The sequence below is a fragment of the Paraphaeosphaeria sporulosa genome, assembly GCF_001642045.1.
Source record: "Paraphaeosphaeria sporulosa strain AP3s5-JAC2a unplaced genomic scaffold CC84scaffold_7, whole genome shotgun sequence".
NCBI classification, from domain to species: domain Eukaryota; kingdom Fungi; phylum Ascomycota; class Dothideomycetes; order Pleosporales; family Didymosphaeriaceae; genus Paraphaeosphaeria; species Paraphaeosphaeria sporulosa.
Window position 1 is genome coordinate 910,220 of NW_017253366.1, and position 25,751 is coordinate 935,970.

At 54.8% G+C, this 25,751-nt stretch overlaps 13 protein-coding genes across 13 annotated transcripts; 7 read left to right on the plus strand and 6 right to left on the minus strand.

Annotated features, from left to right (window-relative positions):
* The first annotated feature begins 79 nt into the window (after window positions 1-79).
* Window positions 80-1,159, plus strand: CC84DRAFT_1165908 (uncharacterized protein). The gene has a single exon (XM_018178825.1). The coding sequence runs from the start codon at window positions 263-265 to the stop codon at window positions 1,022-1,024; it is 762 nt and encodes a 253-aa protein (XP_018034086.1). The 5' UTR covers window positions 80-262; the 3' UTR covers window positions 1,025-1,159.
* CC84DRAFT_1165909 (uncharacterized protein) lies at window positions 710-1,879 on the minus strand. The gene has a single exon (XM_018178826.1). The coding sequence runs from the start codon at window positions 1,836-1,838 to the stop codon at window positions 1,173-1,175; it is 666 nt and encodes a 221-aa protein (XP_018034087.1). The 5' UTR covers window positions 1,839-1,879; the 3' UTR covers window positions 710-1,172.
* A 1,561-nt stretch (window positions 1,880-3,440) lies between these two features.
* CC84DRAFT_1248973 (uncharacterized protein) lies at window positions 3,441-4,277 on the minus strand (the record flags this gene model as incomplete). The annotated part of the gene is made up of 2 exons (XM_018184271.1): window positions 3,441-3,870; window positions 3,970-4,277. The coding sequence occupies 2 exons, from the start codon at window positions 4,275-4,277 to the stop codon at window positions 3,441-3,443; spliced, it is 738 nt and encodes a 245-aa protein (XP_018034088.1).
* Window positions 4,278-7,466: 3,189 nt separating this feature from the next.
* Window positions 7,467-8,337, minus strand: CC84DRAFT_865052 (uncharacterized protein). Its single transcript, XM_018187696.1, has one exon. It carries the CDS (start codon window positions 8,241-8,243, stop codon window positions 7,746-7,748), a length of 498 nt encoding a protein of 165 aa, XP_018034089.1. The 5' UTR covers window positions 8,244-8,337; the 3' UTR covers window positions 7,467-7,745.
* Window positions 8,117-8,838, plus strand: CC84DRAFT_1165911 (uncharacterized protein; the record flags this gene model as incomplete). Its single annotated transcript, XM_018178827.1, has 2 exons — window positions 8,117-8,714; window positions 8,770-8,838. The coding sequence occupies exons 1-2, from the start codon at window positions 8,432-8,434 to the stop codon at window positions 8,835-8,837; spliced, it is 351 nt and encodes a 116-aa protein (XP_018034090.1). The 5' UTR covers window positions 8,117-8,431.
* A 1,117-nt stretch (window positions 8,839-9,955) lies between these two features.
* Window positions 9,956-11,878, plus strand: CC84DRAFT_864889 (uncharacterized protein). The gene is made up of 2 exons (XM_018187695.1): window positions 9,956-10,106; window positions 10,234-11,878. Exon 2 carries the CDS (start codon window positions 10,330-10,332, stop codon window positions 11,680-11,682), a length of 1,353 nt encoding a protein of 450 aa, XP_018034091.1. The 5' UTR covers window positions 9,956-10,106; window positions 10,234-10,329; the 3' UTR covers window positions 11,683-11,878.
* A 966-nt stretch (window positions 11,879-12,844) lies between these two features.
* Window positions 12,845-14,539, plus strand: CC84DRAFT_1096371 (membrane transporter; the record flags this gene model as incomplete). The annotated part of the gene is made up of 4 exons (XM_018174662.1): window positions 12,845-13,220; window positions 13,274-13,940; window positions 13,996-14,240; window positions 14,307-14,539. The coding sequence occupies 4 exons, from the start codon at window positions 12,845-12,847 to the stop codon at window positions 14,537-14,539; spliced, it is 1,521 nt and encodes a 506-aa protein (XP_018034092.1).
* A 286-nt stretch (window positions 14,540-14,825) lies between these two features.
* Window positions 14,826-16,819, plus strand: CC84DRAFT_1149346 (uncharacterized protein). Its single transcript, XM_018176669.1, has one exon. It carries the CDS (start codon window positions 15,119-15,121, stop codon window positions 16,730-16,732), a length of 1,614 nt encoding a protein of 537 aa, XP_018034093.1. The 5' UTR covers window positions 14,826-15,118; the 3' UTR covers window positions 16,733-16,819.
* A 306-nt stretch (window positions 16,820-17,125) lies between these two features.
* Window positions 17,126-18,529, minus strand: CC84DRAFT_1207026 (uncharacterized protein). Its single transcript, XM_018182072.1, has 4 exons — window positions 18,246-18,529; window positions 18,157-18,189; window positions 17,986-18,108; window positions 17,126-17,938 (listed from the first exon to the last, which is right to left on the minus strand). The coding sequence occupies exons 1-4, from the start codon at window positions 18,467-18,469 to the stop codon at window positions 17,281-17,283; spliced, it is 1,038 nt and encodes a 345-aa protein (XP_018034094.1). The 5' UTR covers window positions 18,470-18,529; the 3' UTR covers window positions 17,126-17,280.
* A 1,038-nt stretch (window positions 18,530-19,567) lies between these two features.
* On the minus strand, window positions 19,568-21,502 carry CC84DRAFT_865154 (uncharacterized protein). The gene is made up of 2 exons (XM_018187697.1): window positions 21,321-21,502; window positions 19,568-21,269 (listed from the first exon to the last, which is right to left on the minus strand). Exons 1-2 carry the CDS (start codon window positions 21,405-21,407, stop codon window positions 19,830-19,832), a joined length of 1,527 nt encoding a protein of 508 aa, XP_018034095.1. The 5' UTR covers window positions 21,408-21,502; the 3' UTR covers window positions 19,568-19,829.
* Window positions 21,503-22,552: 1,050 nt separating this feature from the next.
* On the plus strand, window positions 22,553-23,669 carry CC84DRAFT_1149351 (uncharacterized protein). The gene has a single exon (XM_018176670.1). The coding sequence runs from the start codon at window positions 22,825-22,827 to the stop codon at window positions 23,524-23,526; it is 702 nt and encodes a 233-aa protein (XP_018034096.1). The 5' UTR covers window positions 22,553-22,824; the 3' UTR covers window positions 23,527-23,669.
* Window positions 23,670-24,167: 498 nt separating this feature from the next.
* CC84DRAFT_1248986 (RNA binding protein-like protein Pym) lies at window positions 24,168-24,945 on the minus strand (the record flags this gene model as incomplete). The annotated part of the gene is made up of 1 exon (XM_018184272.1): window positions 24,168-24,945. The coding sequence occupies exon 1, from the start codon at window positions 24,750-24,752 to the stop codon at window positions 24,168-24,170; it is 585 nt and encodes a 194-aa protein (XP_018034097.1). The 5' UTR covers window positions 24,753-24,945.
* Window positions 24,946-25,101: 156 nt separating this feature from the next.
* Window positions 25,102-25,679, plus strand: CC84DRAFT_1123185 (ubiquinol-cytochrome c reductase complex 7.3 kda protein-like protein). Its single transcript, XM_018175652.1, has 5 exons — window positions 25,102-25,139; window positions 25,196-25,215; window positions 25,271-25,336; window positions 25,397-25,445; window positions 25,499-25,679. Exons 1-5 carry the CDS (start codon window positions 25,131-25,133, stop codon window positions 25,559-25,561), a joined length of 207 nt encoding a protein of 68 aa, XP_018034098.1. The 5' UTR covers window positions 25,102-25,130; the 3' UTR covers window positions 25,562-25,679.
* The last annotated feature ends 72 nt before the right edge of the window (window positions 25,680-25,751 follow it).

The window sequence follows — 25,751 nt, forward strand, 5'->3', positions numbered from 1 at the left end:
GGCGCACGGCGGCGTTGGTCGAGCCCGTGCGTCCCCCATGCACTGAGAGATAAACTCCAAGCCATCCCCTGCGGGTTATCGTCTGACTTTCGTTCACTCGCTTTTCACCTGTTGCTTTCGTTGCACTAGTTCCACGCCCTCATTTTGCTGCCGCCTTTCGTTTGAACCCATCACAGACTGTCAACACCAACCCCTTATTGTAGCACAGACTTTGAGAACCCTCCATAACTCTGGATCCATCGCGCTACTTTTACAAGCCACCATGTCGCTCCGGCTTATATCTTTGGCCTTCATTGCAAGCGCACTCGCAACTCCTCTGGAGAAATTAGCACGCGACGCTTGCAACGCTTGCAATCCTTCGGGTGCAACTGGAACCAATCCACCCAGTATCGGGACCGACCTAAGCTCCCTCTACACGGACGTCTTGGCTTCGGTGAAAGACATTCATTTCAGGGCGCGATCAGCGGATTCGGTTGAAGCTCGCGACGGCGGGTTTTGCTGCGCGGAGACGCTGGATTGCGTTAACGTTCAAAATCTGAACATTCCCATGTGTTACGACAAGTTCACCACGAACTTTGCATTCGCAGATCGTTCGTATGGTTCGTTGACGACTGGGAATTACACGCAAGGCGGTTCGGAGGCGAATCTATTCACTGGCCAGTATTCGAAGGATGGCACGGAAGGAAACATTTACTCAGAGGATCCCGCGGCGAAACCTAACACGGCAACTCTCTCGATTCCTCCTCAATGGACCGAAGCTGGTGTTGGTAGTGCGATCCCCCCGACAGCGATTGTAGGAAGTGTTTCCGTACCGGCGCAGACATCTGTAGAGACGACTGCGACGGCATCGGCACAAAGTTCAGGCCAGACCTCCGCCCCGTCAGGTACTGCTGCATCCCAGGCAACCGGTTCCGCTACGTCAGGGAATGAAGCTACTTCCGCAACGTCTACTCCAGGCGCTGCGGATAAAGGCACTCCTTCGCTTATTATGGTGGGACTTGCAGCCCTGTTATACGCTGTATAGAGAAAGACACCCTGACGAATTTGGGAAAAACGATGAGGATGATACCCGTACTTGATAATGTTAATTTCGCTTGTAAATATTCGGCGTGCTGTACATAGACGATCCGAAGAATTGCACCACACTGGTATGACGCATGGCTTTAGTCTTCTCAATTGTTCTTCAGTATGCTCTGTAATCTCGAAACTTCATCCCGGTCAACCATTTCACCGGGCTGTGTGATAGCCGCGGAATGATACCATGGTACGTCCGTTTGTTCGCGTAGCGCTGCTAAATTACTAGATCGAATACCACCTCCGAGAATGAATGTGATCCGGCTACCGAATTCTTTCTGCAGCCGAGCGACGTTCCCAGCCCCGGACACAGCGTCGGCCGGGCCTCCGCTAGTCAAGATCGACGTGAAGCCGCAACGTATTAAGCTCTCCACTGCTTCCGCTTGATCTGGAACTGTATCGAATGCCCGGTGAAATGTGCACGGAAGGCCTGCTGCCATCTCCACAAGCTCACGATTGCGCGCTTCGTCAACTCGGTTTTCCGAATCCAGAATGCCGAAGACGAATCCGCTCGCTACTGGCTTGAAGTTCAGGATGTCCAGCTTCATTTGGTAGAGCTGCAGCGTGGTATAAACGAAGTCTCCTGGCCTTGGTCGAATCATGGCATTGATGGGCTTTGATGTCGCTTTGCGAATCTCATCCCAGGCGTCGACGGAAGGAGTGACACCACCAGCAGCGTAATCGGCGCAAAGCTCGATACGGTCGGCGCCCGCCTCTGCTGCAGCAATCGCGGAAGAAACATTGAAACAGGCAATCTCAAGCATCGTTGAGGTGTGCCGTCAAAGGGGAATGTGGAGTGGACGTCGAATGGTTGAATGGCAAGCACGCTTTGAGCGAGGGGACACTGGAGCCTAGCGACGCTAGTGACCTCATCCGGTTAGCTTAGTGCCCGAATGGAAGGCGTGTTGAGCTGGTCTATAGCAAACACTCACAGCAGCTATAGAACAGTTGGAATGGCTGGCATCTAATCGAGCTGAATGGTTCATTGGAAAAGATAGCCCACGGTGATCGACAATAAAAATGGGCAGCTTCGAAGCGTGTCGTACTATGCCCATACTATGAATATCTACGCTGACTTGTTACACAATAAGTTTGAAAACGTACAATAGACTAAGTTAATACAATATACGGTGCGCTCGCTAATAGTCCCATTATCTGTGTCAGCCACTGTGGTCTGAATGAATGCGGCTCAGAGCTACCACAGGCCTCTTCCGTATGATCACAGATGGGCAATCGCCGGAGCCGCCCTCTCCGTAAACAGTCTTTGCTTCAAACCCCTGCGCCATCATCCCCAAGTACCTTCTCGTTGCCGCACCCATCATCTCCGTCTCGGGTCTCCACTGAGTGTTTAGAAGGACCGCTAGAAAGTTGTTCTTCCATACTCCTACATCTGCAGGTTGACTAATGCTAATTGTCTCGAAGAGTATCACCGTTACAAAGAAAATCATTGCAGCCGGGAAAAGTAGCCATCCCCATCGGACATGCAGAAGCACGGTTTGGACATACACAGTGCCCGCCACGCGATGCGATGGAGAGACATAATTAGCATCGATGGTAAATTTTGGATTCTGCTGTCACCCCAGCGTGGTGTCGTTCGCCCGGAGGGCGATGGTATCGTATCTTGCAATTGTCTGCATGGTATTTGTTATGTGTGGAGACCTATATAGGCTTTTTGCTGCACCTCCGCTGGACTCAATGCCGGAAAACAAGCCATATTGCCGAGCACTCGTGACGTTTGTGGTCGGCAGACTGTGCGAAAGTGCAGCCGGAATGTTGCTGAATATCTAGCCAGGGATAGTGATGTGGATCGGCTTCGCACCATCAATGTACTTGCACTGAATCGATTCCGATAAATTCTGGCAAGAAGATAAGTATGTGTACGTGAGATTGCCCTCTTACGATGAGCCAATATCATGAAATACACCGATATGATCTAAAATAGGAGGATTCTCGTTCATGAAGGGTTCAATATCTGTTGTGGATCCAATCAAGGTCTCTTGGTAAGCGCCGTTCTGTACCCGTGCTTGAATGGCGTGGATTTCAGGGCTGAATATGCAGTATCTGGCCTCTATTGTACTCTCTGATGTGATGATGGAGGGCCTCATGGTTTCGGAAGGAAATACCAAAAGGTCTCTAGCCGATTTTCATTGAAACAACGCATAGCCGGCATTGATAGACGTCCACGTATCTTGGGGGTCACCGGAAACGTGGTAATCAACGTCAGTCTTGTTGAAGAACGAATCAAGATACATTGCTGGCGATACGTCCTTCGAGAACGGAAAGCTATCATATGCCATATAGGTTGAATATGGATGTTCTCCGGGAGCTGAATCGCCAATATTGCATGGCCGAAATGGTTGTTCGGGTCATGAGGTGTTATCAGTCTCAGAACAATTGAGAAAGTAGCTAGCCGAGCTGTCAAAACATTTTACAGACATGGCAAGAGTCAGGAACGGGTCCCAGGTGCAGTTACCGGTAGGGCATGAATATGGCGGATCGGGAGGGCTAATCACGTTGGACGAATACATGCCGCTGTCCATTGCAGCGACAAGGTTCGGGGGCAAATAATCACATGAGAGCTTTATTTCCAATACAGTACCTAATCGAGCCGTGTCGCTGCCAGCAGCACCAATGCTTCCCATGTAAGTGAACGCTGCTGATGCAAATGCTGTTCGATTGTCTGTCTCCGAGATGCCTTGGGGTATGCTGCAACCCTGGAGACTGACACTTTGTGGAAAGAACGGAGCTGTGGCAACCCCCATGATAATAATAGAGGCAGCAGCAGAGGCCCTGAGACTGGTTGAACATACTTCAATTAGCTTTTACTTCGTGACAATCATTGACATAAGAGGAAGACTAGGACGTCTGATCATTGAGAACGACAAGTCAGCTTACCCGTATCCAAAGTTTAGCACCAACAGCAGGCTCCCAAGCGGTCCTCTGGTCGCCATGTCCAGACCCAAGACATCTTGCAATGGTCTGTAGCCTGTCTTCAGCCAGACCCAAGTGAGCTGGCAAATACAATCCATGACAGGCACCATTAGAAGTATCCTGAACAGAGTTGCAGCTATAGCAATAATTGTGTTGAGCGTAGCACCACCGATATCCGGGCTCGGTTTCCCGTCGTAAATGGCCAAGATAATGATCACGGCCAGAAGAATAGCTAGAGCGCATGACAGTGAGATTATCTCCCACATCCACATGCTGGGATGCAAAAAGAATGGTTTGATGGCCGCTGTCCTCAGGGAATCGTCATGGTACTTTACGTTCTCCCCAGACTCATCTTGAGTAGAACCTGGGTGATCATACAAATCTTCAATCCGTATGGACGCTTTGCTGGTAGTTTGCTGAGAGGGCACTATGTTGCGTGCGCGGTCGATCTCATCTTCCAGAGAATGTCCTTCCAGAGTTGCGACGCGGACCGCACCCTAGGTCGAACCCTAAGTGGCGGCAACAAAGTATAATCCTTGAAGTATATAGTATGAATGGATTGTTTGAGGCAGAACAATCGAGAGCGGCGAAGTCGAAACATGGCATTCACACGGTTCATCGCGACAAGCTATGCAATCAGCCGAGATAAGTGTCAATATAACAAGCTCAGCCTGGGACCAGCAAAGGTGCGGATTCTCGCACCCAGGCGCATATTTGTCTACATGAATCGACCTAATGAAGCCCGAATGGCGACAGCATTCGCCCTATCACCTTCGCACAGCATATTACAATCCCTATATCGGTTAGCTATGGCCCAAGGACCTTCAAATCAAAACAAAAGGCATATCTAACTGTCCTTTGGTAAGCATGAAATCGTTCCAATCGCTGTATTAGGCGATAACGTTTCACAGGCGGTTCGCTCTTAGCGAAATCTAGGTTGCGGCGCGGGTGCTGCATGCGGCTTGTGGCAACATGCACAACGACAATACATTATCAGCTGGAGAACATAGAAACGTATGGTAGCTCAAGTGAATCCAGGTTCCCAGAATGCTTTTCACCTTTGTTCTAGAAGGGAAGACAGGCCAACAGATTGATGCCAGCGCGATGATCGGGGCACGAAGAGATCCGAGGCGATTCCTTTTGGTTTTGCGCAGGGGAAATACTATCTGGCTAAATAGCCCAAGGGGTGAAACAGAGCTTGCGTCTTGATTCCGATGTAGTGTCACTTGGAAGAAGCACATTGGCAGTTGGCACCTGCGGTGAGGCGGCGCGGTCAGCGTATATGTGATTCTAACAAAAGACCAACCGCGCGCTAACCCTTTTCGGACGTGTGATGTTCGGACTGAGTGCGGCCTACGCTTCAACGAGACGTGGGGAAAAGACCTGAATAAGACATCAGCGAACAGAAACAGATAGAGAATCTCAGTTAAGTTATTTTGAACGAGAAAAATCGTGCAACGCCCGAGTTATCTAGGAAGTTCGTGTTCTTGAGGCGAACGGTTCATCGTGTTAGATCTGCACAATTCCCCAAAATGTCGTTCTGAATCGTATTCATAGCACATTTGCTTACTTTCATGGCCCCAGAATCGCGCAAGCAATAGATCGACACGGGAATTATATGTTTCCGTCGACATGAGGAATTCTCAAACGAATCCTCGTGCGTGTGTTGTTGCGCTCAAGCGGTGCATTACATACACATCTGCTCAAAGTCGTTCAGTACGAGAAGCGCACGGACTGTTTTCACAGAGCCAGCTCCACGTTTTGCTGAACAAGCTCTCAAGTCACTTAATGACGAAGAATGCTATTACTCAGATGTCGAAGCGATCGCTGTGCACTAGTACCAACCACAAGCAACCCCGACTGTGACTGAAGAAGCTTGTATTTACTCGAGACACTTTCAAACGAGCCAGCACAAATAGTCTCCTTCTTTCCTCAAGCTGTTAACCAGCACATGGGCGTACGACGGAGGGCACGGCACGAATCCCTAAGAACCACCGCCTCGCCGACAAGCTCAGCATAGACCGACACGTTCAGACACTGTGCTGCGCACTTGCGTAAGCCGCTGTGCGGATGCCAGTCGATCCTGTCCAGATCGCCCCGTCCGCACTGGCTGTGTTGGCGCAACCTGACTAGATCATCTTCAAAACGATAACTTGCCTGCGAGGGTGCGACAAAGATATAAATGCTGCACGACCACCCCACCCTTTTAGTGCTCCGTCCACAACCATGTCCGTATGCGGCACCTGTTTTGGGCCGATTCGACAAGTGGGGGATCAGCAAGATATCTTGATTGTGTGTCAGTGCTACCCTGCAGTCCTGCAGGCAGCGGTGGAAAAGCCCTCTGGCGTTACCATGCAGGCAGCGCCTTGCACACGACGTTCAGATGTGCTGTTATACATCGTGCTTTTAAGCTTATCGCTAGATGGCGTTTTCCCCTCGCACTAGCACCTGCCACATGGCGGTCAGATCTTCGATTGCCTCGAAGAAAAGAATGCTCAAGAAGCAGGCTTGGCAGTACATGCATGAAATAGAAAGGTCAAAAGCTATATACAACCTTCGGTGCAGTGCAAGATGAGGCGCGTACTATGTTCTGGACTTCACATGGGCGGACTCTTCCTATGTTGCACAGGAATACAGCGAGGGCGAAATCGTTGTTGAGCGATGAAGGCACAGCAAGTCCGAAATACACCCTACTTCGCCTTCTCGCGTCGCCTGGCTGTTGTTCCTCCATGAAGCAGTGCAGCATATTGCGCACGACCAACCACACAGTTCAGTAGGCTGCACGCGCCTTTCGCCCTCTCGTGCGGATGACGGATCTGCGAACGAAAGCCGTGCAAGGAGTGAACCGAGGCGCGATCTCCTTCCAGGCACAGTAGCGAGTCCGTAAAGCGCAACGTAGCGCGAGCGCGCGCGAGCAGTGTACCAGTAGACTGGCATCACGGCAACGCATGCAGCACCGTTGCAACATCATCTTGGGTGTACATACGGCGGAGTTCTTGGAATAATATACTGAGTGAGACCTGCCGTATTGGGGGCCTGGTCCTCGCGCTTCCAAGAGAATCGTGTAATGGCGAGACTGGGGTCCGACAGAGACTTCATGGGGTGGAAGAAGCATCTCCCAGAGAATAAAGATTTCGTATCTAGAAACGTGACGACGCCGTTTCCAGTGTTGCTTGCGGGTAAGGTTGAACGACACAACGAAGTGCGCGGAGACGCTATTTTCGGTGCCTGACTGTGCGATGCAGAGTGTTCGAACCGACTTGCGAGCTCGTTTCTCCTTACGAACGATTAAGTTTCCGATCTAAATTTGCTTACTTGCTCGGTCCTCCCGGGTCCAAGGGGCCAGAATGCTACTGAACGCAGCGATGGGGCGAAGCAAAATTCGGTGCACAAGGTACCATGCAAAGATCGCCTGGAGGACAAACTCGCAAATCCGTTCCGCAAACGTAATTGAGTGGGCATGCTGATGTGAGGCCATTTCGTGCTCTCTTGGCGCTTGTAGAGTGCCTGCATACCGATAACCTGCAATACGAAGAAGCTTTTGCTAGCGCTCAAGTACGGTAGCGAGGACAATCAATCTGGGCCGCATTGCCGCCCACGGGTGCCTTCCCAGGTTTTCAAAAATATTACGCACCGATTCATTTATGTCATATGCTAGAGTTGCCGCGGATAGAAGAGGTAATTAGGGGTCAGATGGTTGCGCATCCTGTAAGTTCTGGGCAGCGCAAGATTGGCTCGTCCTAAGAAACCAGTTGCTTGGCTGGCCTTACCTGCTCATGCGATGCTGCCGTTCTCCCGTGGTGGAAGCCACGATAGCGGAGGCGGATTCTAGAGCGCCTAGCCCTTTGCTGCGCTCGCGCGATAAGCTTGGGATGCGAAGTAGGGTCGCGGCGTGGCTTGCCAACATCGTATCCGGCTACCGTGTTCCATACAATATCTCGGAGCGAATGGTGACATTTGCGCCAACTGACACGGATTGCAAGCGTGGAGGAGAGATTACGAGCTGTTACTAAGCATAGGAAGACGATCCGCCAACGCAGCTCGTACTCGCTCGTGAAAATTGGCCGGCTCGAGAAGAATTGCTTGTCCAGGTGCGTGGCTTGCTGCGGAGTCGCCGTGTGGCCGAAAGCGGGACAGCGGGTCAGCGATTTATGCTTAACTGTCTTTAACCTTATTTGGAGCCCTGCAAGCGAAGCCGGCTGATCAGCTAGCCAAGCCGTATTCGCATCGTATGACATCTGCACGCCTCCATATTGGCGACGGGCTGAGTTGCTCTGGACATGTTGGCGTAACAAAGGACGCTCTTCGACGTGATGCCGACGGACAGCGAGCGCAATGTGCGCCGTTGAGTTTCAACGACCGACGTGCGAGAAGGGATCCTCGTACGGCAGATTAGCTGTGTTGGTTCGCTGACGCGGCCGCGGGCATGCTCCGCACTCCGATCCGCAAGGCTTGGCCACTTGTCGAAACAAGGGCGTTTGCTGCTTGGCTTGCTTGTGTGGGCTGGGCCAATACACCTGGGCTCGGGCCTTTGTCTCGCTGTGGCAAGCTGAGACGCCAGTGTCCCAAGCTTGGGAGGAGTCTCCTGATGGCGCTGCCTGGGTCGTCCAAGACAACCCCAGGCTGGGCCCGCCGCGTAGTGGATACACGGTGCCCGCGACAGCCGGCACCAAGCGGAACAATCAAGGAAGCAGACTATTGGCAACCAGCTGCGGCGGTCAGGACGGGCGTAGACATGCAGTGTCACTGTTTGCGAGAGCTCACTTGCGAGGATGACAGGTTGCGTTCTGGAAGAGGAAAAGGCATCGGACCCGGGATTGTGGGCGATTTGAGACCAGGCAGGCCGTAGCGGGCACAGAGGTAAGCTTAAACTGCAATATGCACCAAGGCCAGCGCCGAGCCGCTAGCAGCTGTGGGAATGCGAGAGTGATTACGTTCGGTGTGGAGTCGGGCGGACACCAGTCCCCAAAAGCGCAGGAGTGCTGGAGACGCCGCCAGCGAGTGAATGGCTCTGTACGCCTCTCGTGCGAGCCGGCGTTGGTAACGCAGCAGGCAGCCGGGCGTCAGGTGGGCTTGCCTGGGCTCGTCTGGACAGGGCAGGGCGCTGAGCGCAGTCAGTCTTGTAAGCGCGCCGGGAAAAGCACCTTCTGCTCAGTCCGACCCACAGGAGTTGGCAGCGTGGGCGGAGCTGGCTTGGGCGTTGCTTGGAGCCAAGCTTACCACCCGGATCGTGAGGCAGCGACAGGCGACGGAGTGTTTCGCAGAGCGTGGACACTGAGTGGACTGAGTGGAGCTGGGCCGGTGGGCGCCAATGCTGGGGTGTTGCGCAAAACGGAGATCTGAGGACACGGTTGGCAGGCGGCGATGTCATCCGCGGACCGCCAGGGCTGGGCACATTGTCAGGCTGGGAGCGGACTACTGTAGCCAAGGGGCGAAGGCTTGTCGTGGTTAAAGATTGGGATTAGCATGGTTGGCGTTGTTCGAGCGGACAGACGTTGCCGTCGCGCAGGCTGGGCGCGCAGCTGGGCGCCCGGGTTGGGATGCTGCGCGACTGGGCATTCGGCGCTGAAAAGCAACGAAGCTACGCCGCCGCCTGGAGAAGCGTGCGAGTTTCTCCGGCACAGACGGACGGTCGAGGCGTGCTCGCTGCCATCACACGCGGCGTGGGCTGCAAGCGGGCGGTCGCCAGGGCCCATGCCCATGGCCCCATGGATCGCAGGTCCTGTCGAAGCCAACGGCGTTTAAAATAAAGCTTGTCTGCTTGGCGGGCCTTATCTCACTATCGGCGCCACACCAGCGGCCTGGGCGGGCGATCAAGTCCCCAGGCGTGTGCCGAGAGCCAAAGCATTCCTGGACCTGGCACGACTACTTGTACACGGCGTCGCACGCAATAGCCGGCCTTCTGCTCTTTCTGCCTGCCCGTCCGTCCTCGCTCCCCGCCCACACTGGAACTCTGCTCCACTCGCCGTATTCAGACCTTCCACCCGCCGTCACGTTTCACGCCAACATCGACCGCTCCACAAACAGCTCTCCTCCAGAGCTGCACACACCTGCTGTCGCCCTGCCGAGCTTGCATTCTGCCCGCGACCCTCTGCCCACAGGTAAGTTTTTCCGGGCCTCGGCTCACTCAACACGCAATGCCCAATACTGTGGTCCGTCACCGCCCCCATTTCTGTGCACATCGCGATTGCCTCAATTGGCCAGGCCCTAAATTCTAACAGCGCGCAGGTGACATGAAATCATAGACTCGCTGCAGTCTCCCATCCAGTGCTCTCAGAGCGCACCAATTGTTCAACCGTCCTGTCTCAACTCAAATCACTCACAATGGAAACATACCACGGCCACGTCCGCACGCCCAACGATGCAATCCTGCTCTTCGAGGCCTGCCGCATAGGGTTGCTCCCGCGCGTACAGCGACGCCTCTCTGAGAAGGAGCGCCAGCAGATCAAGTCTGGCTCCGTGTTCGTCTGGGATGAGAGGGAAGCAGGCATGCGGCGGTGGACCGATGGCAAGTCGTGGAGCGCGAGTCGCGTGTCAGGCAGCTTCCTGACCTACCGGGAGATGGAGGGCAAAAGAGGTGGCAGCAACCTGAACCAGCCGGCACCGAAGCGTGCAAGCGGGAAGTCACCCGATGGCTCAGCAACTGGCGATTCTGAAGGCGAGGGTCCGGACGGCTATCGCTACAAGCCAGACGGTCTCATGAAACAATCATTCAGCATCACCACCTCCAGCGGACAACACCTCCACCTCATCAGCTACTACTCGCGATCAAACTCGATGCCTCTTCAACAGCCGTCCACCGACAGCTCGCTCCGGCACATCCGCCCTCCTAAGAACATGTATCCGGAATCCACCGTCAATGAGACCCAGCCCGTTGCGGCCGTGACGCGCGGCCCGTTGCCTGGATCTCCGTACGCGCAGTCACCGCACCAGATGCCGACGTCACCCTATTCACGACCAGGGCCCCCGCAACAACCCGTATACGTGCCTGTCTACCACCCGCCTACGCCTCCCAGCGGCACGCCGCCGTATCAGCACGCTTACTACGGGCAGCCCCATTACCCATACTTTCAGTATGCTCCGCTCATTTACGCACCCCCAGGATATCCTCCGCAACCCGGCCATGTCTTTGACCGACCTCCACCACAAATGGCTCACCCTGGTATTCCTCACCCGCCGCCGGGACATGTCGCGATGGCGCCACACCCCGGCCATCACCCGCAGTATATCCAGCAACCCCCACCGCACCCTCTTCAGAGACCTGAGCTGGTGCAAAGGCCGACTGGCCCTATCCCTCCTGCTCCTCCCGCTGCTCCGATCCCCGAGCAAGGACCGCAGCTACCGGCCATCAACAGCACCACTCCCACATCAGCCCACCGGCCTCCGACGCCGCAACCTTCCGAGCCCCAGTCCCAAGGATCTTTGGCGCCGCCAGAGCCGAACAGCGCCGCGAACGAGCCATCCCCAGCACGGACAATTCCGAAGATCGGATCGATCCTCAACAACCACGAGCAGAGCGGCGACAACCAGAACAACAGCCGGTCAGGTAGCCGAAGCCCTAACGGAACTCAGCCCCCAATCAGGGAACTTCCTCCGGACAGGCTGGCAAGCATGAGCACCGCGACCGACTCACGCGCGCTCGACAAGCTCAACAGGAACATGTTCGTCCGGACATGATTCCATTTTCTCTTGCAACCCTTTCTTTCTTCCGATAACATTCACATTCTTCACGGGAGACATGGCTGTGTTTCCTGTACGTACGAAAATATGGTGCGGACTTTTTATCGCATCATCACGAGCATTTGAGCGGCGTTACTTGCATGCCAAAAGACTGGCCTGTTTACGGAAATGGAACAGCCTACCAGGCTGCGGAGTTCAGGGTGTTTATACGGCCGAAGGGTCTGTTCACAAACGCATGCACATCAGAATGGATGTCGCGTTCGATAAATTTCCTACACAATATCGTAGCTATCGTATAATACACGAGCAGTACAAACAACGTTCATGAAGCATTCCCTGGACTTAAGCTTAAAATTTAACCTGTGCGCTAACCCGGTCACCCGCGCGTCATGATCGAACATTGGCAGGGACGACGACCAACGCTATCACTCAAGCACGGGAACACCCTCGCGTCACGTACCCGATTACCTCTCTCCGCGGTCAATCGGCGCATTCCTTCAAGCATCTCGGTGCTGCATAACTGCATCGGTCCGCTGCTCGACTGTGCAGCTCTTGTATACGCCTTCCTCTTCTGGCTAGGCATGCCCCATGCGATCGCCGCTTCCGCTCACGACCCCATCCACTGATCGGTCACAGATATTGCGCCGAACGTTACATGCCCCGTCTGTGGTGACAGGGAATACTTTATCTTCGCCTGGTAGAACTCGCCCCGTGATACCTCAAGATGCATCACAGGGGTACGCCGGCTTATCGCTGCGAAATGCTCAAGAGGGGATACCGACGGATCGACGAATCGCACGCGACGAGTAAAAGGTGGGGGAAACCAAGAGCTTCAGTGTACTTGAGACCCTGTGCGACGTTATCTCCATTCTAGCACCTGTTTCGGCAGCAATGGCGTGAGGAAGCGCCACCATCACCCGCTTAAGCTTCGCGAATGAGCGGTGATAGGCGCCTCCCATTGATGTCATCTGTGACCCTCGAGCTGCAACCTCCCACCCGGACCGTACCTGCTACCTCTCACCCAACCCCTAGACAGCATTGTCACGCGACGCAAGCACCTGTCGCAGGTATATTGACGACAGCTATGGCTTCGGGCAAAGAAATCACGAGTCCGCCATATGAGGAGAAGGGACCGGTGGTCGATGCGCCGCCACCCGATATGGTAAAGCACGTCGATGATCAGATTCTCAAGCATTCGCACGATGCGGATGCGGCGATGAAGGCGTTCGAGGGGTATGACGGGCAGACCATCGAACTTAGTCCGGAGACGAATAAGAGGTTGCTGAGGAAAATCGATCGGCATCTGATGCCAATCTTATGTATCGTCTATGGTTTGAACTACCTCGACAAAACAACGCTCAGCTATGCATCCATTATGGGTCTGAAGCTGCCGCCTTCGGACGACAAACTCAAAAGCGGGATTGGCATTACCGGGTCGCAGTACTCGTGGCTGTCCAGCTTGTTTTACTTTGGTTACCTGGCGTGGGAGTACCCGACGAGCCGTCTGCTGCAACGCCTCCCGTTAGGAAAATATTGTGAGTCATGTCAAGCTCAAGCTGTACCACGGCGTGTGTACTAATATCACCAGCCGCGTTCAACATCATCATGTGGGGTATCGTACTGTCCTGCTTTGCCGCAGTAGAGAACTATTCCGGTGCCATAGCAATCCGGTTTTTCCTGGGTGTATTCGAAGCTGCCGTAACGCCAGGCTTCGCACTTTTCACGTCGCAATGGTACACCAAGAAAGAGCAAGGTTTCCGAACTGGCATCTGGTTCAGCTTCAATGGCTTTGCCCAGATCTTCGGCGGCGTCGTCGCGTACGGTATTGCAGTCGGTGCTCGTAAGCATGGCACACTCATCGAGCCCTGGAAACTCATATTCCTCGTGACAGGCCTGCTCACGACCGCTATCGGCATTCTTTTTCTCTGGATTGTTCCGGATAATCAGCTTAATTGCCGCTGGCTCAGCAAGGAAGATCGAATCTTGGCGATTGAACGCATCAGAATGAACGGACAAGGTGTAGGAAACAAGCACTTCAAGTTGTACCAGCTTAAGGAGGCTCTCCTCGACCCGATGGCTTGGGCCTTCTTCTGGTATGCGCTAGTCGCCGACATTCCGAATGGCGGGCTGTCGAACTTCTTCAGCCAGTTGATCGTAGGTTTTGGATACACACCGGAAGAGTCCTTGCTCTACGGAACCCCCGGCGGGGCTGTCGAGATTGTTGCGCTGATTTCCTGCGGCTGGCTGGGCGACAAGTATGTCCTTTAACGTGCCCCTCTTCTAGAAACTTGTTGGACTGACATCCCCTAGACTCGGTTACCGCATCCTCGTCTCCATGTCCGGCATGTGTCTCGCCCTGCTCGGCATGATCCTCATCGTCGCGCTCCCTCTCTCGAACAACAGCGGCCGTCTCGCGGGCTACTATCTCACGCAAGCGAGTCCCACCCCCTTCGTCGCCATTCTCAGTCTCATCTCCAGCAATGTCGCCGGATACACCAAGAAGACCACTGTGGCTGCGATGTTCCTGATCGGATACTGCACGGGCAACATCATCGGTAAGATCCTCTTCCCATGCTTATCATCTCTGCTGCTGGCATCGAACTCGACTAACGTAGCGCCAGGCCCGCAAACCTTCCGCGCCAAGGACGCACCCCGTTATGTACCCGCGGAGATCACCATCATCGTGTGCTACGCGCTCTGCCTGGTTATCATGGCTTTCATCCATGTCTACTGCGTGTGGCAGAACAAGAAGAAGGAGAAGATTCGCGCTGCCGAAGGATATGTGAAGTTGGAGAACCAGGAGTGGTTGGATCTGACGGATAAGGAGAATCCGGAGTTTGTGTATACCTTGTGAGAGGGTACATGGAATTGGAGTCGGGATGTGGAAGTTCGACGGAATCGGGATCGCGAGGATGCAAGTGTTAGACAGCTTTGATGGATGCAGGCGCCTGTTGATGACGAACATTGAGGTGGAAAGTCAATCAGGCGTGTCTTGAGAGAGTTGTACGCATCCGCGTAGCTCGACGTCGTGCTTGACGGAACCTAACGTGGCGCAAGAGACTAGCAATAAATGGGGGGATACAATTCATACAGAATGATGAAATGTCTGTGCACGTGGTGCGCCGGCGAATGACCAACCTGGCATAGTGTGGTAAACGAGGCTCAGATCTAAGCAGTCTTGTGTAACTTGAGATCCCGCGGCTCGAGTTTCGATGGCTTGCAGGATTGCCAGTTAAAGAGGTTTGAGCCTGCTGGTCATTGGTTGTCATGGGCGCGATAGACGAGCAGGTAGGGCGGACGCTAACGCGCGGCTCGCCGCATCCCTGGAACTTTTTCTTCGCGTCGTCTCGTCTCCCGAAAGCTTGCCTCCCTACTCTGTCGCCTCGACGCACCGCATTGTATCCTCTGGGGCTTCCCTGCGGCGTGCTCGCCAATGTCTGTATGCCTGTGCAGCTTCCGGGCATTGTCGCGCTCTCGCACTTCCTCATCTAAGACGCTCGCGCCGTTCCTGTACCAGACGGCGACTATCCAACAACGCAATCCCATCTCGCGCCGCCACGCTTCCGATTCATCGCGTCCGAACCGGCCACATGACGTCCCCTTTGAAGGCGAGGAGCTCCCGCCGACGGTGGATGAGGCGAGTGTGAACCGCAGGACCACGATCACGGGCTCCGAGCGCGCCGCCTTCGAGAAGCTCTACAAGAACACCAAAAGGGCAGAGGAGCAGAAGCTCAACGAGCATGAATTGGATCAAATAGCCGACGAGTACTACGAGGATGATGACGATAACAGCACGGACAAGTCTTCCGCGTCGTTAGACGACCTCTTCGATGCGGTGCTCTCGGGCAAAACGGACAAGCCGACGCGTTCATTCACACCGGCACGGGCGCGGAGACAGGGGCCGTCTACTGATCTGGAGTCCCTTGCCAAGGAGCTCCTTGCAGAACCGGCAGAGCAAGAGAAGAGGCGGAAGAAGGAGGAAGCCGTGGAGAAGCAAAAGCGCGTCAAGGCATTGCGATCCTCAGAGAAGGAACGGATCAAAGCCCTCTTCGAAGCCGCGCCCACCGACCAAGCCCTCTGGGCCGTCCTCGAGAAAGAGGTCCTCTCCGTAATCCGCGGCATGGACCTCGAAAACGGCCCCGGCATGTTCAGCCCCAAGTCCAAGACCAACTCCAAGTCCAAACTCAAGTCCCTCTCAAAGCCCTCCGTCTCCGGCCACAAAGGCGACCCCTCCCCCACAGACCCCACCATCGTCTACCCAAACTACTCCTCCCACCTCATCGCCGCCGCCAACACCCTCCGCAAAAACTTCCCCGCGTCCCCGCTCATGTTCAACATCCTGCCCACCGTCAAAGACCTCGGCCGCTCCTCGTACGCACTGGGCGCCAGCACAGGCCTCTACAAGGCCCTCATTCGCGCCGCCTTCCGCCGCGACAACAACTACCCCCAGATCTGCGCGCTGCTCCAGGACATGGACAATGGCGGCATCGAGTACGACTTCAGCGTGCTCGCCTTCGTCGACGAGATCCTCGCGACGCACGCGGGCGCTGACAAGGGGCACTACGGACGCAGTCTGCAGGCCGTCGTCCGGCTCGAGCTGTACCAGGAGGGTGCGGAGAAACTGCGCGCGTGGCGGGCGGCGATTGCGCGGCGCCTCGGCGACTTTACCGAGGAGAAGAAGGACAAGGGGCAGTTGTTGCGGAAGTTCACGCCGGGCCGGCCAGGCGGGCTAGAGAGGAGGCGCAAGGATGAGGACGAGGTTTTTGTTGGGCCTGCGCGGATGAAGTTGGGCGGCGGACACCTGGGAGGCGGCGCGAACGAGGATATCCCGCTTGTGGAGGGGGACGTGCCGTTTGAGGAGCTGGGAACGCCGGCGCCTGAGATGGAGATTGGGATGCATGCGGATGTTGAGGGGTTTATGCGGGATGAGGTCGAGGCGCCGGTTGAAGCGCCTGTGGTGGAGGGTGTCGAGGCTGCGGTGCCGGGTGGGGAAGGAGAGGGGAGACTCACCACCGACGAGGAAGAGGCGCGTAGAAGGCCTGTATAACACTGTATATGTAGGGTAAACTAGGCGAGAGCCGGACTGTTGTAAGATACGATACCAACCCCAACCAATACGTCACACATACGACGCGAAACATTGATTTCTCAATTCGTCTGCACTACCAACATTTTTCGTACATGCAACTAGCTGGTTCATCAAGCGAATCTTGCAGCGCACGATCGAATCTGTTTCGAAGCAGTGGAGAAGAAATTCTCATGGCTGGTAAGATGCACGTGTGTACCGCAATGCAAGGTCCGGGCTGGGACTAGACCATCCTGGTTCGACTTTCGGGAATCACGATAACTTTACAAACGATAATAGTATGAGTCAGCGCGGACGTTCACAAGTAGCGTCCGCCTCAAGGACTCTCATTTTCAATGTTGGCCACTGTGTTCCATTATCCTCAGAACTATCGTACAGACGGCAAACATTCATTTCTTGCTGCTCGCCGAGATACCCTCGTGCAACTCAGCAATCAATCATCCTTCGCCCAGGGATAATTCAGCATTCGTCCCGGCCCTCTCCATTGTGCGAGCTTTTCCTCTCGGTTCCTACACACTCGACCTATCATCGCGGGCCTTTACAAGCCTCCCAGCCTCCTCATCAAGCATGAAGACAGTGGGCTCGACCTCCGCAGCACCCACATAGAGCGAGGCAACAGCCTTGACGCAACTGTCCCTCATCAGAAGCGCAACAGGCGCGAGAGCGTCCAGCAAGAACTGCACGTCATGCGAATGCACGCGCGCAACTACCCGAATGCTCGAGTCCCTTGCTCGCGCCGTCCTCGCCGCCGCCAGGACCGTTGGATCCAAAAAAGCCCGGAGCCGCGCGACTCCTTTCGTCATTCGCCGCCGCACGTCGGTGAGGTTCTCTGGCCCCTTCAAAGCGGCCGTTGAAGCGCTCCACCACTGCACGACGAGCCAGATGGCTCGTTCGAAGTGGGATACCCGGAGGAGCTCGGCCGCGACCTCCTGGCTCGTGGGAAGGCCGAGAAGGGCGTAGTAGTGCGGTATGGTGGTAATGGCGTCGCGCTGGTCGGTTAGGCTGGGGTCGATGTTATTGTAGACGTCTTCGGAGTCGAGCGGGTGCCGCACGAGAACAAGACTTCTGGAAATAGAGTCTCGGAGTTCTACTGGAAGGGTGAGGAGTAGCGTGCCGATGCGGGCACACCAGACGGCGCAATAGTGCTGCAGGGCGTCCTCGAAGGCCCTGATGCGGTCTCAGAAGTACTCGTGTGCAGGCATGGGTGTACTCACGCGTCTGCGCTTCTCAGCGCTGCTCTGGCCTCGTCTACCTTTGTCGAGACGGCTACGTGTTCAAAGCCTGGGACCAGCTCGATGGCCCTCTGGCCCAAGTGCTCGAGTTCGCGGTACTTGACGCTGTGAAGGCATCAGTCTCGATTTTAGGTTTTTGAACGGGTAAGTGACATTAACTGAGCTATTTTAACCCTTTGATAGGCGCTGCGCGGATCAGCGATTCGTTCCCGAGTTTCATATGCGAACGGTCGTTGCCTTACGTCTCAAGTTCTACATAGCTCTCTTGAACAGCCTTTTTCGTCCCAGGGAACTGCGAAACGCTTGAAGAGATTCGAATGCGGCACTTTTTCGCTGGGCGTTCCATTGCGTCATGGCGGAGAGGGGTCGAAGGCATGGTGTTTGGTGTGATACTTACATTTCGCGGCAGCCTAGTGTACTTCACACGTCGTAAGCTTGCATTGAAATATCTGTCCTTGCTATGCATAGATCAGGATATTGTGGCCATGATTAGATACGCCGGGCCCGGTCGCGCGCTGTAGCCTTGTGAACTAGGCGGCAACGGTTGAGCGTGATGAACGTTGTCCGGTGGTCGAGAGAAAGGGGAATTTAGTTGTGACGTGACCAGGCATTTTGTGAGATTTTGACGTTTCTGAGTGGGCTGACGTGGTGAGGTGGGTGCAGTTGCATTGCGGTGTGGGAAGTGTACCTGCGTGCAATCGTACTTGCAGGCTGCCAGCACATTCATACTGTAACGATTGTTTATTTACTTCCAACACAACATGTCTGTAGAACAATCTTGATTAAGCCACATTTTTGAATATCACAGATTCGACTCACAAAAGGGCTTTACTAGGCTGGCTATCAGGGAGCTAGCGTATGTGTGATTACTAGCATGCTCATCAGTTGAACTTTCACATTACAAACCACAGCAGCTGACACGAGACAGGGCATATAAGCACGTAGCTCATTATTTTGTAACTTACTGTACTGTACATTCTAAACTTGTTAACGTCCATCCCTGCGTGACGGAAAACCCGCCGTAGCGGAACGCTAACAGCACTTTCCATTACAGCACTAACAATTATTGCACAGCTTTAGTAGCCTCGGGATGGGTACTTTGGCAGCTTGTCTCCTTATGTACTTCATATGCTTGTCATAAGTTTATTCAATACCTAGCAATACCATGATTTACTCCTATTGTCACGGTAACCTTAGAGGCTACCTGACAAGCATGGATATACTGCTGGCAGTAGTATATCTTAGAGATGTTGCGCGCTGGCAGCCAGCCAATAGATTATTAGACGGGTGGCCCGTCTGCTAGCTAATTGGTCAAAGCATGGCGCTAGCCACCCTTGGCGAGGGCGTGCGACGAAGCGAGAAGATAGATCCACGCTGGATAGGGGGAGAGGACCTTTTCTCCTTATCCAACGTCTTGTACCTACACGTAGATACCGAACGCAGTATATTGATCTAGCCTACCTGGGCCTCAGACATCTTGCTCGTTGCTCTCGTAACAGGACGTTACTATACTATACATTCTAAACTTGTTATATAATAAGTGAGCATAGACATTTACAGTAAGATCTTAAAAATTCCTCTCACATTTTTGTTGTCGACCGTAATTAGGTTTCTTTTACACAATCTCCAGTTGATGTGCTTGAGGTGAATCTATCTGCTGTACAACAAGCAAAGTCAAACCCACATCTTAGACAACTTTAAACAGACAATGCGGCAAAAGATCGAAAGACAAAGCTGACCCACCGGGTATCTCCATCCACTACATGCAGGACAAGGAAAAACGAGGGACGGATCACAAGCGCGTCGATCATCAACACAAGACCAAATTACTCCGGGCCCTCACTCCCATTCCTCAAGCCTAGTCTCTGACCCTTCACCCCATGATCCTGCGGCATCTGCGCCAACCAACTCGGCGGCTGCATACCCGTCTGATCATGTATCGTGCTCAGCAGCGGCGGCAAGCTCTGAAACAGATTCCTTATCGGCGCCGTGGGATCCGCGGCCGCGCCCTCGCCTTGCGCCCCGGTATTCCACACGTTGATCTTCGGCTGCAGCCCGCGGATCGCCTGCGCATTCGCATTCGCGAGCCGCTCGTACGTGTTGTTCTGCAGCATGAGGTACTGCATGAGGCCCTGGGGGCCGCCCAGCACGCTCGCCATGTCGCCGTACGCCTTGGCCATCGCGGAAAGCCCCTCGGCTTCGCGCTGCTGCTTGATGAGGTGCGCCTGCGCCTCGCGCTCGACCCGGTAGTACGCGGCCTCGGCTTCACGCTTGGAGACGAGGAAGTTGGCTTCGGCTTCGCGCTCTTTGGCTTGGAAGTTGGACTCTGCGTCTTGGATGCGGCGGAAGGCGGCGGCTTCGGCGTCGGCTTGCTCGCTGTATTTTTTACCTTCTGCCTGCTTTTGCTCCTTGTAGAGCTCTGCGTCGGCCTTTTGCTGGGAGGATTCCTTGGCGATGGTAGCTTGCGTGACAGTGGTGGCGCGGAGACGCTCGAGTTCCATGAGAGCTTTCTTCTTCTCGACTTCGGTGTTGAGCTCTGCGTCGCGGCGCTCGGCATCGCGCTTGGCTTCGATGCGCGCGAGATTGAGGTCTTTCCCGATGCTGATCTCCTTGTTCGTCAGCTTCGCGTCGGCAGCGGCCTTTTCTGCTTTACGCTCTGTCTCGAGGACGGCGGTAGCTGCGTGGATCTTGGCCACTTCCTGTTTGGTCTTGCCCTGCTTCTCCGCCTCGCCTACTTCACCGCGCATGCGGGCATCGGCGACATCGACCTTGGCCTGGTTGAGAGCGCCTTCGTGCGCTTTCCGCGATAGGAACGCAAAGTATTCTGAGCCAGGTGTGTCCTGCAACTCCTTCACGTTGGCGTTGTAGATGCAGAGACCGAACTGATCGAGCTCAGATTGGACTTGCTGGATGACCTTGTCTTTGAAAACCTTGCGCTCGCGGAACAGCTCTTCCATGGTCATAGTGCTGACGATGCTCCTCGTCTCACCCTCAATAATGCCCTTCACGATATCCTGGACATGGTTCCTGCCCGCGGCCACAGCAACCGCGCCTTGGGACGCGGATGCAGTTGGCCTGCCGTCTGACTCGCCAGTTAGTAGAACAGCGTATTTCTCTAGCGACGCCAGGGAATCCTCGGGACCGATGGTGAAGACCGCTGGGAGAGAGAACTTGAGCTTCTCGACAGTCATAGCCGTCAGGTTCATGGAGAAGTCGAAGGGCGTGATGCTGATCTTTGACACCTTCTGGAAGGGGAGGACGAATGCCTGATGATGGGATTAGCAGTGAGCGTTTGGGATGTAGCCCGTAGATCGTACCTTCTTCTTGATGGTAACCTTCTCGATACCTGCGCCAGTGATGACGAGGTAGGAGTTCGGCTCCGCGACATGGTACCAGACGCCCATCTTGACAAGTTTGTCTGAGTAGTGAAATGTGCGTGAAGGGGTCGCTGGTGGTCTTTAGATCCTCGTAGATGACACAACTTCAAATCGAAGCGTTCAGATAGTTCGTTGTGAGTTGTTCGTAGTTGTGTAAAAGCTTGAAACTGATTGCGAAGTCGGTGCAATTGATACCACCTCGAAAGGCCCCAAAGAAAATGCGTCCAGAGATGACGTCTATGTTGAGAAGCAGTACCACGATAGCTCTGCGTAAACGTGCTCAATATGTATCTTCGGGTCCGTTCGTTGGCTCGGTATTGCTCTTAGACAATCACTCAGAACAAACTTCTCGTCAAATAGTAGTGGGCTTCAAGACCTAGGTATCATCCTATACTTATACACTCCCTCATCTCGTATCCTCACAATGCGCCCATACCTTGGCACGCGGCACCCCTGCTTCACCGGTGAACCTGCTGCACATTCCATACCTAGACCAAATACGACGCCCCTGACTAGGCTGTGAATGCACGGTTCTGGCGCTAAGCCATATTGGAAGATCCGCAATGTGCGTTAATCCTGATTCGGCCGCGCTGGATTCAGCCTAACGACCCCACAGCCACGGTACCAGTCTCGTGATCTTACGAGCGCGCCCAACAAAGAGGGCCGGGGCTTTCTCTCGTGTGCTGCGCGGTGGCTACAAAGAAGTAATTCGCGGGGGCTTCCTTGAACCGTGGGTTCTTTGAGGCGGAATGGCGGAGGCACGAGGCTGTATCTGTTGTTGGTTCCAGGCAACAGTGAATGGTCGCTTAGCTGCTGATCGGGTCTGTTAACACCTGTTCTGTCCCTGATGGAAACGGTACGCATATTATGGGTTTGCGACAGGTTAAAATCCACAGCAGCCCAATGTTCCGCGCCAAGCCCGCGCGGCCCGAGGCACTGCATTCACGCCTTACTAGTTTACATTTCCACGGCCGTATCATAGGGCTACGTCTGAAAAGGGAGGTTTGCGCACAAGAATCACGTTACCAGGCGTGGCGCGCGCAGAGCTGGATACGAGGCTGTGTCAGGCATTCACGGCGGCGAAAATACGCGGTGACCCAGTTGGGGTTGGTGGTTGGGGTTGGTGGTTGGCGCGGGTCCCGTGGTAGCCTTAGGTGACCAGTTTGGTGACCTGGGGGTGGAAACTGCGCATTCGCTCTCGTTCTCGTTCGCGTGTTGTCTCCTCAACTGAAACGTCGGACATTCCAGTGTTGCAATCAACGTCTTTAACACTTGCGCGGGCTTACTTTTTCCATTACGTGCACACTTCAGCGTCGTCGACTGCGATACAACCAGACTCCATACGACAACTACAGAACTAGGACCAAAATCTGACTACAACTGGCCTGCGTATAGCCTACCCTAGGGCGACGCACCATCTTCAGACTTCTGTCATACTGCCAACATGAGCGAAAAACATGAGCCCGCTAGCCCGCCCTCCTACACCGATTCCCTCCGCTCCCAGCTCACCTCAACGTCCTCCTCAGCACCAGGCCGTGGCCAATCCCTCCTCGATACCATTACCCTCACACGCGCCACAACCATCCGCGCCGCAATCCACACCTCGATCCTCCCACTACTCTCCTCCCGCGCAGCCATGGGCCTCCCCTCCACGGTCCTCGCCCTCCTCCCATCCGACTTCCCGCTCCCCCCTCTCCCAGAGAAAAACGAGTTCTCCTTCGAGGGCTACGCAGGCGCAGAGAAGGCCGAAGACGCGGTCAAAGTCATTGCGGGGAATGGCGTGGAAGAAGCTGTCGAGGCGGTACGACTTAGCGGAGAGGGCAACACGAGCGCGTTCTGGCGGGTGCCGGCTGCGGTGGAGGAGTTAGAGAGGGGGCTGAGGGATGTTTTGAATGATGGGCGGGTAGGGGCGTCGGCGGTGGTGAGGGAGGTGGGGGAGGCGAAGAAGGAGAAGGAGAGGAGGGGGTTCTTTGGGAGGAGGAAGGAGGGGAAGGTAGAGGAGAGTGTCGTGGTGGGAGATGGGGGAGGTTTGGTGGCTGTTAGGGTGAAAGTGGAGGAGATTTGCTTGAGGACGACGAATGAATTTGGGTTGTATGATACGATGAATAGGCAGTGCGTTGTTGTGAGGGTGGATGCGGGATGTTGAAGGCGAGAGAGGTTGGAGACTCGAATACAGTGGTAGGGCAAAGTTTGAGTATCCATATAGCCTACCCTAGGGCAATGCACTGTAGTACAAGTTCTGACCTGGTGCTGCTGGTGCGTTGGTATTGAGTCAATGTAATGTGTTGGATCTTGAAAATTTTGTCTCGCGCTGTAGGCTTATGTATCCAGTTGAAGGCCGCGATGGGAGTGTGTTGAAACCAGTTGAAGTGATGGTAACGCCACCGTTACCGCTGGCGATCGTGTAAATTGATACCATTCAGCAGAGATGCACATGTAAACCCGATCATATCTGCAGACCCTGCAGAGCCGTCCACCACATCCAAACATGGCCAGATAATTCCGAAAAACACGGGTCAAACATCAACGGACCACGGCCAAGGCCTTTCGGGCTCGGCGATGCGCTAGAAGGTCGACCCATCCGATGGATTGCAGCGTAAATCATGATTTAGGAACTCGATGCGTGGTGGCCGCTTGCACAGGCCCTGCGTCATTCCTACATCGGCGGGCAAGCATGGTATACGACGGTACCGTTTGGCGATTGTTCGAGCTCGACGATGATTCCTCTCCTGACAAAATCGGCATAACGTTCGGCTTGGAAATGTTCTCTGTCCTAGAACATGGATTTCAGCCGTCTTTCTTCTCGCCTTGTGCATCAAATCCCAAGCTCTCCAGCTGCCGTATAAGCTCGCTTATCTTAATCACCTTTTCAAACTGCTCTGGCAGCAGAACATCGCCCTTCTCCTTCTTGTCTTTGAGCTCTTTTGCTTGGCGCAGCTTCTTCATCAGCTTCTTTGCTTCCTTCTCCTTTTCGGCCTCGGGATCGGTGGGCGGTGTTGATTCCGTTGTGGCCTTGTCCTCGGCGGGTGCATGCTCAGCGGTATCGTTGGTGTCCGCAGCAGCAGCGGCTGCCTTCCTCCTGGCCTCCCTGCGCTTGGCATTCTTGTTGGCGGCAGGGCTTCCTTTGGCAGGGTCTTCCTCCTCCTTCAATCCTTCAGCGCCAGGGACACCTCCCTTGCTGCGGTTCCGGAAGCCCTCAGCGGTGCGATTTTTATAGATCTCGACGTCCTCGGGCGGGCGGTAGCCGGGACGAACCCTTATTTCTTTCCGCACGGAGCCGTCGGCGCGCGTGGACGATGGGACATGTCGCTCACCAGTCTCGGATGTCGTTATACCGGCCCTAGAGACCTTCGTTGTCTCGACTGTGGGCATATTGGCGGGACGAGATTGCGTTCGGAGCACCGGCTGTGAGCGGTGGTGGGGTATTGTGCGAGCTCGGAGCCCCGGTTCAAGGCAACTCACACGGCCTGGGGAGTAAGGGGTGGCGATCCCGGGTCAGCGTGTACGGGAGGAAGCGACTGTAAAGCGTCGAGAGTGCGCGGGGCTCTGGCGTCGCGAAGGTGAAAGATCGGCGGCAGGTGGTGGGTGAGGCTCCAAACTGCTCAATGGACGCTAGCGGGCTGGCCAATCAGCGTCGCCGCGATAGGCCGGCAAGAATCTCGAAACCGAGCTTCTTCGCCCACGACATCACCCGCAACCCCAACGAGACGCCCCCGACCACCGCCCGCACGCGTCCGCAGCACCTTCACAATGGCCGGCGTAAGCCAATTGAACCCCTGAAGCTCCCTTGTCGCGATGCTAACCGACCCGCGCAGCTCACGTCCTTCGTCTACAAGCAAGCCTCCCTTTCCGCATCACCTGCCCCAAGCTGGCACTGACTTTGATTCCAGCACCGTATTCCGGAGCAACGTCACCATGCTCACCACCGTCTTCGCCTCCGCCTTCGCCATGCAACTGTACGTACACGCAGAGCTTCCAGCATCTTCCGGGGACCGCGCACTGACGGGGGACAACAGGGCGTTTGACACCGGCTCCGACCGCATCTGGGACAGCATCAACCGCGGCGTACGTATAGGAGAATCGCATGAAACGGCTGATGGAAGCTAATGGCGCTGCAGCGGCAATGGAAGGACGTCAAGGTCCGATACGTACAGAAGGCCGAAGACGATGACGACGAGTAAGGCGCGGAACATCATAAGGGATATTGAGCGGTTTTGAAGGTTCTCCAGCAGTTTCCGAGGCTAGACACTGTACAAATGTGTATGTTACAGCGCGAAAATCAGCACCCAATGCACCAGTAGAATTTCCCATGTCACTATTTGGAGGTGCGCGTCTATCTGTGAGGAAGTCGTTGGCCGGCTGCTCCAATCA

What these genes read in the sequence shown, in the direction of transcription:
- CC84DRAFT_1165908 (XM_018178825.1), top strand. Translation starts at nt 263, where the DNA reads ATGTCGCTCCGGCTTATATCTTTGGCCTTCATTGCAAGCGCACTCGCA.
- CC84DRAFT_1165909 (XM_018178826.1), bottom strand. Translation starts at nt 1,838, where the DNA reads ATGCTTGAGATTGCCTGTTTCAATGTTTCTTCCGCGATTGCTGCAGCA.
- CC84DRAFT_865052 (XM_018187696.1), bottom strand. Translation starts at nt 8,243, where the DNA reads ATGTCATACGATGCGAATACGGCTTGGCTAGCTGATCAGCCGGCTTCG.
- CC84DRAFT_864889 (XM_018187695.1), top strand. Translation starts at nt 10,330, where the DNA reads ATGGAAACATACCACGGCCACGTCCGCACGCCCAACGATGCAATCCTG.
- CC84DRAFT_1149346 (XM_018176669.1), top strand. Translation starts at nt 15,119, where the DNA reads ATGTCTGTATGCCTGTGCAGCTTCCGGGCATTGTCGCGCTCTCGCACT.
- CC84DRAFT_1207026 (XM_018182072.1), bottom strand. Translation starts at nt 18,469, where the DNA reads ATGCATAGCAAGGACAGATATTTCAATGCAAGCTTACGACGTGTGAAG. An exon ending in GTTAAAATAGCTCAGTTAAT is followed by an intron (nt 18,109 to 18,156) that starts GTCACTTACCCG and finishes ATGCCTTCACAG; the next exon opens with CGTCAAGTACCGCGAACTCG. An exon ending in GCGCTGAGAAGCGCAGACGC is followed by an intron (nt 17,939 to 17,985) that starts GTGAGTACACCC and finishes AGACCGCATCAG; the next exon opens with GGCCTTCGAGGACGCCCTGC.
- CC84DRAFT_865154 (XM_018187697.1), bottom strand. Translation starts at nt 21,407, where the DNA reads ATGGGCGTCTGGTACCATGTCGCGGAGCCGAACTCCTACCTCGTCATC. An exon ending in AGGTTACCATCAAGAAGAAG is followed by an intron (nt 21,270 to 21,320) that starts GTACGATCTACG and finishes TCCCATCATCAG; the next exon opens with GCATTCGTCCTCCCCTTCCA.
- CC84DRAFT_1149351 (XM_018176670.1), top strand. Translation starts at nt 22,825, where the DNA reads ATGAGCGAAAAACATGAGCCCGCTAGCCCGCCCTCCTACACCGATTCC.
- CC84DRAFT_1123185 (XM_018175652.1), top strand. An exon ending in TCCGCCTTCGCCATGCAACT is followed by an intron (nt 25,337 to 25,396) that starts GTACGTACACGC and finishes GGGGGACAACAG; the next exon opens with GGCGTTTGACACCGGCTCCG. An exon ending in GGGACAGCATCAACCGCGGC is followed by an intron (nt 25,446 to 25,498) that starts GTACGTATAGGA and finishes ATGGCGCTGCAG; the next exon opens with CGGCAATGGAAGGACGTCAA.